Source organism: Zea mays, chromosome 5 (assembly GCF_902167145.1).
Source record: "Zea mays cultivar B73 chromosome 5, Zm-B73-REFERENCE-NAM-5.0, whole genome shotgun sequence".
Taxonomy (NCBI): domain Eukaryota; kingdom Viridiplantae; phylum Streptophyta; class Magnoliopsida; order Poales; family Poaceae; genus Zea; species Zea mays.
The window spans coordinates 60,016,891-60,026,930 of record NC_050100.1 but is presented as its reverse complement, the minus strand read 5'-3'; the positions used below and the strand labels follow the sequence as shown (position 1 = coordinate 60,026,930).

The 10,040-nt window shown below is 44.4% G+C and overlaps 1 protein-coding gene and 1 pseudogene across 1 annotated transcript; one reads left to right on the top strand and one right to left on the bottom strand.

The window, feature by feature from the left end:
• Positions 1 to 2,713: 2,713 nt before the first annotated feature.
• Positions 2,714 to 3,266, top strand: LOC109939489 (uncharacterized protein DKFZp434B061-like; annotated as a pseudogene).
• A 2,291-nt stretch (positions 3,267 to 5,557) lies between these two features.
• LOC100281505 (uncharacterized) lies at positions 5,558 to 10,036 on the bottom strand. Its single transcript, NM_001154423.2, has 11 exons — positions 9,649 to 10,036; positions 9,278 to 9,506; positions 9,081 to 9,163; positions 8,888 to 8,986; positions 8,706 to 8,799; positions 8,052 to 8,275; positions 7,753 to 7,865; positions 7,069 to 7,276; positions 6,634 to 6,697; positions 5,940 to 6,085; positions 5,558 to 5,844 (listed from the first exon to the last, which is right to left on the bottom strand). Exons 1-10 carry the CDS (start codon positions 9,690 to 9,692, stop codon positions 6,038 to 6,040), a joined length of 1,206 nt encoding a protein of 401 aa, NP_001147895.1. The 5' UTR covers positions 9,693 to 10,036; the 3' UTR covers positions 5,558 to 5,844; positions 5,940 to 6,037.
• Positions 10,037 to 10,040: the final 4 nt, after the last annotated feature.

Sequence of the window (10,040 nt, the reverse complement as noted above, 5' to 3'; positions counted from 1 at the left end):
TGCTTCTGATAGGATCTGCCGAAGGTGTTCTCTTTCTTTAGGATCTTCGGCTACGAAGCATACCCCCAACATCTATAATGTATCAAAACAATTTCAAATCTTTGTACATATTATCTCAAAAAAATCTAACATTTCTTGATGCGAAGTCATTGATAATAGTGTTACTATCAGCCCCGTCTAATAATTTTTCTCAATACATAAAGTAGCCAATCCGTTGAGACGACCTTGAGACATCGTTGACCTTAAATAGTATTTCAACAATTTTAACTTTGAAAAGCTTATCTCAGTCGATGCTAAAGTCACGTCACGGGCACAGTAAATAATATGCGATAAGCGATTGAAATATTTGGATACGAATCTATTTGCCAAACATATTAAAAAAATCTTCATAGAAGACATTAGTCTTTCAAGGCACGAGGCCAGTGACCAGCAGCAGGTTGTCAGGCCAATGTCGATCGCCGGCGAGCCAGACGGACGAAGTCACGGACGAAACCAAGGTGACGGTGGCACAACGATTAAAATTCCAGACACAATTTTGGTAAGTTAAACAATTGAAAAAACAGACCAGTTGTAACTTTAGCAGGTCAAATCCAACACCTAAGAATATATATATATATATATATATATATATATATATATATATATATATATATATATATATATATATACTACTCTATAAGAACCTAACGTAGACCGTGGTGCACGGTTCTGCCTCCTCACGACGCATACGACCCACATGTTAGTGTCTTCCTTCTTCCCCGTGTGCGCCCTCCCCCCACTACCCCTGCATCTGCATGGTCCTAGCCGCAATCGGCCATGAAAGAAAAAATTATGTCACTGCCACAGAAGGAAACACATCCCCTCGCCACTATCCACGCCTCGCAGTAATCCATCATGCAGGAATCCCATCACCAACGATCCGCACGCGTAGGACCACCTCGCCCAATTATTCTTCCCATGCACCAGGGATGCCCCGCCCATATCCTCTGCACCCCAAACGCAATCCACGCCTCATCGCCATGGAAGGAATCACAACCCAATCCCCTCGTCTCTATCCAGTGCACAAGACCACCATCGGCCTGCATCCCATCGCAAGTGCAGGACCACCCCGCCATCTCATTCTTCCCATTCTACGCGCTAGCCCCGTCCAGATCTTGCGATGCTCGAGTACTTCCCATTCTACGCGCCAGCCCCACCCAAATCTTGCGATGCTCGAGTATAAGATGGAGACACCTCTCTGAGCGCTCAAATATGAACATCACACCTCTCTGAAACACAAACAAACTTGGTTTACAAAATAGAGAACTACTCGTGTGGCTGTTCATTTGGCAATTTCAAATTTGTGTTTCTAAGTTTTATATATGTTTCCTTTTTCCTAATTGACTGTAGCTTTATCATTCGTGCACCCTTTCCGTAAATAAATAGAGTTTTAGTTGTAGTTGAAACAATATTTATGGGCAATATGTCTTGCGCGACATTTTCTATATTGAGTGTACCACATGAGCTATTTTAGCACTTGTTAGATTTTTTATTTTTTAAAACATCAGTCACTTAAATATGAAACCACACCTCTCTCCACAAACATTAATATGATATGCAGTATGGTGTCCAAAGTTTTGTCTAAAAATATATCTACCCAACCTCAAAATTCATGGTTTTCCTTTATATGAAACTGTAGTTCCTGTCAGATCACGACATTTATATGAACTGTAGACTTATCAAAAAATCATGGTTCAAACTATGTCATATAAACCAGGTTAATATGTTCAACGTGTTGTCGTTCCTGTCAGATCACAAAGATTAACCTGTTCAAGGTGATCCAATCCCCTTAGTCATATCCTTTGTCTTATTTTTTTGAACGTAATGGCAGGAGCTTTGCCTCTCAATTAAGAAGAAAAGAATTGACCCAGTTTTAAGGGAAACCGGGCCCAAAACCAATACAGGGCGCACAAACAACCCACACACAGTGCCCATACTGAGTCATCTTTGCCGAGCTCAACACAAGTGACGAGCTCTGACTCCCAAGACGGGCAGCACAAGGCCAAAGGAAACACAACGACGATTACAAACACTGGCACAGGAGAAGGAAGACTGTGGTGCACCGTCGTTGCCAAGCCACGAGACACCCCACTCTAGACAGCTCCGATTCTTCACTAGCGAGACTTCCAAAACCTTAATCCACCGCCCCGCCTCCGCCAAATTCCTCATCTTCGAAGTAGACCAACCCACGAAGAAGGGGGGTTCGCCCCACGTCATCGTTGCCGAGCCACATCCCCTGACGTAGCAGCTTCAACTTCATGATGCAAGCCCCCACCTCCACACGCAAACTGACATCCGAAAGATGAAAGCAACCACCACAGGCTACGGTATGGCCGATACAAACTTCAGTAGCGACGCCTTCAGGAAGGGAGTGACGTTGAGGACGCCATCGTCGCCGGTCCGAGATGGACCGGGCTTTCGCCCACGTAAGACAGTGCTGGGGAGCCGACGCCCTCAACAGGGGAAGCGGCGCCCAGGGGCGTCGCCGTCGCCAAAGCTTTCGCCCAAGAAAATCCCAGCAAAACGACCGACCAAGAACCCGTGACAAAGCAACCACCTTTGCCGCCACCGCCGCCCACACAACACACACAAACCCATCCAGAGGGACATCGACGCGCCAGCTGCCACAACAGCCGCAAAGCTGCGTCGACCACCACCACCTCTGGCTGGACCCATGGACCTGGTCGAGCGGAGGCAGCACCTCGCGCCGCACCTCCCGTCGGCCATCCCTGGCAGCAGCTAGTGCGACACGCCAGATCCAATGGCACGCGCACCACCGCAGACGCCAGTAGGGCACGGCAGGTTGCTGCCTACCTGCCGTCGCCACACACCACCATTGAGGAGCCAGATCCGGCGGCGACAGCCCCAGACAGGGCCACGACGCCCGCACGAGCAGGCAACAGGTTGCTGCTCCAACCTCTGTTGCTCACCGACCCTCACTTCCGCAACCACCGGAAACACTCAACACAGTAGCCACTCGCCCACAGTCGGAAAGCCCGCCACCGCCGCGGGACCAAAATGTAGCCCCAGCAGGCAGCAACAGCGCTGCGACCGCACCGCCAGAGCTCCACCGCAGTCACCACCCAGTGGACATCCTCGCCGCAGCCAGCGCACCGGCCCAGCCGAGTCACCCAAGCCACGGTGCGCCGACCCCCGCACAGATCTGCCCGCCGACGCACGTGTCAACGGCCTCCGCCTTGAAGAAGCACAGCTCGGCGTCGCCCTAGCCCCACCGACAGCGCACGGCGGCGACGACCGGAGCAGATCCTCGAGCGAGGCACGGAGGCAGGCCACGACGCCCTGACAGCGACACCCCGCCACGCATGGCCGCCTGGGCCTCAGTCGCCGCCCGACGAGCACTGCGGCGCGCGCCACGGCGTGCCCCAGCACGGCTACGACCACCCATAGGTACCGTGCCACCGCGTGCTCCACCGCCAATGTGCCGCGCCATCTCCCACCAGATCCGCGCGATACACCCCGCCACCGCCATCCTAGGGGCTGAGCCGGCCTCCGGCAGACCCCTTCGGCGGCGGCAAGGGGAGGGGAGACAGAATTTGCGGGCGGCGGTAGCAAGGGCGTGGGGCGCCGCCCGTGTCGCCCAGGCGGAGGCGACGCGGGGGCCAGGAGAAATTTTTTTTATGTTATCCTTTGTCTTATTAGTCCATACTTCTATACAATGTGTTGTTTCAGTTCGGTGTCTCTATCCTGAACTTCTGTGTATGTGGTAAAGCACTTCCATCTAATGACATTCTTAGTCACGGTAAATTGTTGAATTAAGAAGAAAATGTGTTGCGACACAGTTGTCTACCTCACACTTTTATGAATTGATTTAAGGGTGTCATTATTTTTTCCCAATTCATCTATCAGTCTGCTACACAAATTCGTGATCTCCCTTTATTCTAATTATGAGTCAACTATGTCTAACTTCACACTTTTGTGAATTGATTTAAAGGTATCATTATTTTTCCCAATTCATCTATCAGGCTGCTACATAAATTTCTGACCTATCTTTCTTTTAATTGTGAATTCATTTAAGGGTAAGTTGCATTCCTCATCTTTTTTAACATAATTCCCTCAGCAACCTTGTTGATTTTTCCTGCTATTGTTCTCACATTTTGCTCGACCTTTCACTTCTCAGTATGAAGCAAAGCTCTTTCCTGGCTTGATCTATCGAATGAAGCAGCAAAAAATCGTACTGCTGATTTTTGTTTCTGACAAGATTGTTCTGACAAGAGCTAATGTTAGCAGCCTTTTCTTGAGTCCATTATCATTAGAGTACATCTTAGTTTTTTTATCGCGTTAGAGTATATCCAACCTTTTCTCTTTCCAGGAGAGAGATGAGACGTTGCTTTTGAAAATATCTATCCAGTCCTCATAAAGTTCATAAAATCCGACAATGCTAAGTACATGGTAATTGCTAATGGACATGAATAATTAGGGTATGCTATTCAAGTATGTGCACAGTTATTGTTGTCGTCTCCCTTTTATCGTTTTGTTTCCTAATTTTGACGATACCATCACCTGGGACGCTCATGAGACTTATATAATATACTATACTTCTATGGAATCAATGTTGATTAATATTCGCTACATATTTATCATTGTTTATTTTTTATCAATGACAAAGCACATGTACAATCTTATATATCTTTTAAGGAGTAGAAAAATAATAATTATGGAAATTTAGCACTCTAAATTATAGATTTAAGAAGTTGCTAAATCACTTTAAGAACTAGAAAAATGTGTGTGCTCCAACAGTTCTTTATTTATTGGTTGCTGATTTTTAAAATTATCTACGTCAACAAAAAAATTGAGCATACTTTTTATTTTTAATTGAGCTAGCACATCAACAACCTTCCATAATGTTTTGGAAGGTCGAAGTTGTCGATGGAAGACTAGAAAGTCTCCATGGCGACGGCATGAAGACAACACATGACACTAAAGATAGATTTGTGGTAAACGAAACGGTGAGATGACACAAAACAATGGTCGAAATATGGTTTTCGTGATGGATTTTGAACCAACATTGATTTAGGGAGTCCCAACGAGATTGGTAAATGTAGGAATGAAATTGAATTTTGTAAGGAGTTTATAAATTTAAGGACATGTTTTACATAACTGTTGGAGAAGAGTTTTCTCGCTGTTTTACATAACTGTTGGAGAAGAGTTTTCTCAGAAAACTTCCTAAAATTATATTTAGCAAGTTGTTTACATAACTATCGTAGATGCTCTTAAGAACTAACCCTATATGTATCAGTGTAACTCTACCTAGATGTGTGATCATATAAATTAAACATGTGAGCTGCTGCTTATGGTTCTCATGATTTCTCAACAATTAATCGACCAACTTCTAGAAACAAAATCGTCTTGCATGCGCAAAGGACCCTAGAATCACAAACCCTGCAAGATTGACCTAGTGGACGTACAGTTTAACTTTTAGAAACCGTCTCTTCTACAAAAAAGAGAAACAAACAAATCGCCAAGCCCCCCTCCCCCTTTTCAAAAAAAAACACACAGATAGAACCAAATTCCGCTTCTTCAAAAACTACTGCTTCCATGTATGGTACAATTTCCGCAAAAAAAAAAACAGCTGCAACGGCTTTTTAAAACCCACAGCTAAACTCAACAAACCCTAAAACAAGAAATCGGGATATTACGAGCCCTGAATGTGACGAAGTACATGGAGCTAACAAGAAAACAATAGAGACAGAGTATGTGATGCAGGATACAAGAAGTTTCTACGCTGCCCAATCAGCATTTCAGGTGCATTTTATGCCCCCAATTTGACGTGTTATGGTTATGAACCTGCAACATAGTTGGATAATGGAATCAAACATGGTGCTAAGGTTCTATTTTTTCATATGGAACAAGACAAACCAGAGAACATGTACCATTGTTACCTGGAGGAGAAATTGTAAGATGGTGTCCCGACAATATGGAAGGAGACAGTGAAGCTGACTTGACAGTGGTTCCACGACACAGAAATACAAGAATGTTGCTAAAACACGTGACTAACGTGCCTCTGTGGCGGTTCACCCAGCGGAATCTGAAAAACAGTTGATGTGAATCAAAACCAGATATCTGTTGCCACTAAATACGATTGCATATGCAATAAAAATGTAGCGAGGTAGATAAGCAGGTTCCCATCAATAGTCAACATATATGTATAATTGATTATGGGTTTCCGTTCTTAGTGGCATGGATTTATGTCCTAAAATAGTACATACGTCTCACAATAGTTCAAATTTAGAAAGGTATCAAACATGAAAAATGCACATCAAACAGGTGCTCAACAAGGAAAAGAAAAAAAAATACAGCTAGACAGGAAGGTACATGCAAAAGATTTTGGACACAGAAAACACCAAATAAGAAAATATTGCAGACGACACTGATTCAAAAACTAGAGGTAGTTGCATATCATACACGATCGTACATCACATGCAACAACATGTGGGTGATCCGTGACTGACAACTCAATGGCTGGTCATTAATAAAACAGGAACAAATATGTACTGTACAGGAATAATAATGTCTATAGGCAAACTAGTGTAGAAATAAAACTATCAACATGGACCACAAAAAAGTATTCCATACCTCTCCAATTGACCATTTTTCCTTCAACCAGATACTATCATCCTGATTTTCATTTTTATTGTCCCTGTTGAATAAACATAGGGGGAAAATAGATATAAGCAACAAGAAAAATCACAATGTCGCATAAAATATTGCAAAGGTTACTAATCAAATCGACACAAACAAGCATATATATACATGAACATTCAAGTCTGATTGGTTAGTTTTAGCTAGTCCTTTGTGAGGAAGAGCAGTACTTTCTCCATGGCATCTACACAAGTACTGCATATTCGCGAAGTCAAAAAATAATACCCATTCATCATAGTGTTGGTCTTTTTTTCCTCCACCTCCCATCCCCCCACCCCCTACCCCAACACACACATAGACATTTACTTAAGCTCCATATATTACGTACTCAATGTCAGCATACTCTACACATCTTATTGAAGGACTTACTCAACAGGAGCTTCATTTGTGGCACTTGTAGGAACCACAATTCCACTAAGTAAATCTTGTGACTGCCTATCAATGTCTCTGTGATGGCTAGAGGAGGAAGGGGACTGCTGGTAGCTGGCATGAGGCTTTGAGAAATTGCCAAAACTGGACATGTTTGAGCCTTGAAAAGTCCCAGATGATTGTTGTGATATCTGGCTTCCAAATGGACCTGTAAAATCCTATAAGTTGAAATGGCAGCCAAAAGCAATAGGCCGAATCACATATTTCCTAAATGGCTAAATTAAGAAAAAGAAAGACGACAAAGAAAAGAATATGCAGAACTATAAGTGTCTAGCATGTTTATTTAATTTAATTCTGATTCGATATTAGTGTCCAAAAGAGTTCCTGTTGAGTCCAACTACAATCCTAAAAAAGTTGTATATAAATTAAATGTATGCTCGTCCTAAGTGATATACAAGATTATCCCTAAATCTTTAGCATATATTAGAAACCTATCAAATGATTAGTTCTTTATAAACATATGCCAAAAACGAAGAGCCATGAATCAGAATGATTAAAAAACCAACTAGACATGGATAGACACATTCACGCAAACTATATTACGCACAATTGAATTGACTGAGTACCAAGTTCGTTGAATAAAGGGTAGCAGTGTAACTGCACGGATTAATCAATAATACATACCTGAAACTCCAAATTTCATATCAGAACGACCAAAAGTAGGTGCAGGAAATGTTGGATGGCTTGGTTGGGTAGATTGACCAAAAAGAGTATTGGTTGGGACTCCTGGTGTAGTTCTGCATGAGATAGCTCATTGAATTTAATATGGCACGTGCACACAAAAACTGACTGATCAAAATGGATAATAATGTCTGTAGATTATTTTGAAGACCACTAATTTCTGATGGAATCATCAGTTTATTCAAAAAAATAACAGTAAGGTTAATATTGCCCAACCTCCAAGATAATCAAGTGAACATTACCTGGACCCAGGTCCCATATTAGTTGTTACTCCAATTTGACTGAAACTACTAAACACTGGTGGTCCATTATTTTGAGAAACCCCAAATGCTGAGTTATTTTTCACTTCAGGGAAGGAAGCCACAGTTGGAAAGCTTGGAGTTTGTGATACCGATAGACGTGGCGTGTTCAGAAAATTATTAAAGTCCGTCAGCTTTGCATTTTTCAAATTTTTTTCACCCTCTACCTGAAGAAAGGAAACAAATGAATTAGATGTCATTCTTGATAAAATCCATCAAAGATCATTTCTATGATGACTAAACTATACAGTATATAAGAGAAACTAAAGTAAGTACTGTTGTGTTGCTACAAAAGGCGCAGCTCCAATTGAGTTCTGATAAATACAGGTCTTGTTGCTCAAGCAGGTACATTTTGCATGCCTCTACCATTAGAAAACCTAACAGGAATAAGGGACACAAAGGTACGATCACAAACATTTAATAATATCACATGTGGTTTTCATACAGTTTATTATATATCATTTTCCATGGCCCTTGTAGGAATGTTTTATCACATAATTCAATGTGGAAGATCACATACTTGATACTTCCAACTGGAAAAATCCAATCAAATCAAGACTCGATAACGGGAAGAAAGTTGGAAGCGCCAAAGCTTACTATTGACTGCAGAGGATGCCCTTGCCTGCCTTGCTCATACGCGTTAGCTCTCAGCTCTTCAAAGCTAATATCTCCCGTGATGTCACAAGGACCGCTAACACAAACAAAATACAAAAAGATGAGCACAATGCATTGAGGGAGGCAGATGCCACTAGTTGAAGCACGACGAGTTAGTTATTTACCTCCTGAGGTGAGCATAGCACGTAAGCTTCCAGAGTGGAGTTTCATTCTTAAAATCCTCGGCAATCTGTTGCCTGCAGGACTCAGGATCTGTACAGGAGCTGGCAAAAAAACTCACAAAGTTGGTGACTCACATATAGCAAGGAATAATCAAGCAGGATTCAAAAGTACAGCATCCCAGAATCGCAGACTCACGTGTGGGCTGCTGCTGGTGGCTGTGCCGCTTCCTGTTGCTTCGTTGGGGCTGAGGGGTCCCTTACCCATTTATTTTGAAATGGCTGATTCAACAAATCCATCAGTCAAATAAAGGAATGATCGTTACACAAGCTGAATTCCACAAGTGAGAAAGAACCATAAAAAAACAGATTATGTATCCATCAGACAACACAAACCTTTGCCTGGCCAGGAGCGTTTCTGGACTGTGCAGCCGCACTGCCTTGCACTCCAAATCCAAACGGGTTGGGCTTCTGCTGCTGCTGCTGCTGGAACTGCGCACGAAACGAAGACTGCTGCTGTTGCTGCTGCCTACTCCCTAAGCCGAACCCAAACGGGTTGGGCTTCGCCTGCTGCTGCTGCTGAGAGGAGGCGTGCACAAACCTGCAGTGCGATCCGTACTTGCAGCTGCACCATCCAGGACGTGAATGAAAACCACAGAAGGTACGGGCACCCAGAGCGAGCATAACGACTGAACTTAAATAAATGTGCACAGCCGGAGGCAATCGCATGCCGCGGCAACGGAGAGGGGGAGGAGAATACTCCGCACCTGCCGCGCTGGAAGTTCCTGCAGAGCTCCTGCCGCCGGTCCATCGCCGGGAACGGTGAGGAGGACCCGAGCCGTGCGCTGGAGCTCAAGTCCTAGGGTTTCGTCACCGCCTCCAACTGCAACTGCCTGCTCCCTCACGCGGAACTCGCGTCGACGCGACGCACGGCTCGCGACTTGTGAAACTGGAGCGTAAGGGAAGGGGAAGTACCCGGTGTTCTTTCCTCGCGGCGGCCGGCGTGGCGTGGGCGTGGCACGCGACGCGGGCGGACGCCGTCGGAGTCGGGGAGTCCTACGCAGCGTCGGAGTCGGGAGGATCCTCCCTGGGCCTCGTCCTGGGTGAGGTGCAAGCGCTGGGCTAGGTGCCGCAGGCCCGATAAAGATCCGGCCTAGCC

What these genes read in the sequence shown, in the direction of transcription:
- LOC100281505 (NM_001154423.2), bottom strand. Translation starts at nt 9,692, where the DNA reads ATGGACCGGCGGCAGGAGCTCTGCAGGAACTTCCAGCGCGGCAG. An exon ending in TGCTATGCTCACCTCAGGAG is followed by an intron (nt 8,800 to 8,887) that starts GTAAATAACTAA and finishes TGTTTGTGTTAG; the next exon opens with CGGTCCTTGTGACATCACGG. An exon ending in AATATGGGACCTGGGTCCAG is followed by an intron (nt 7,866 to 8,051) that starts GTAATGTTCACT and finishes TATCTCATGCAG; the next exon opens with AACTACACCAGGAGTCCCAA.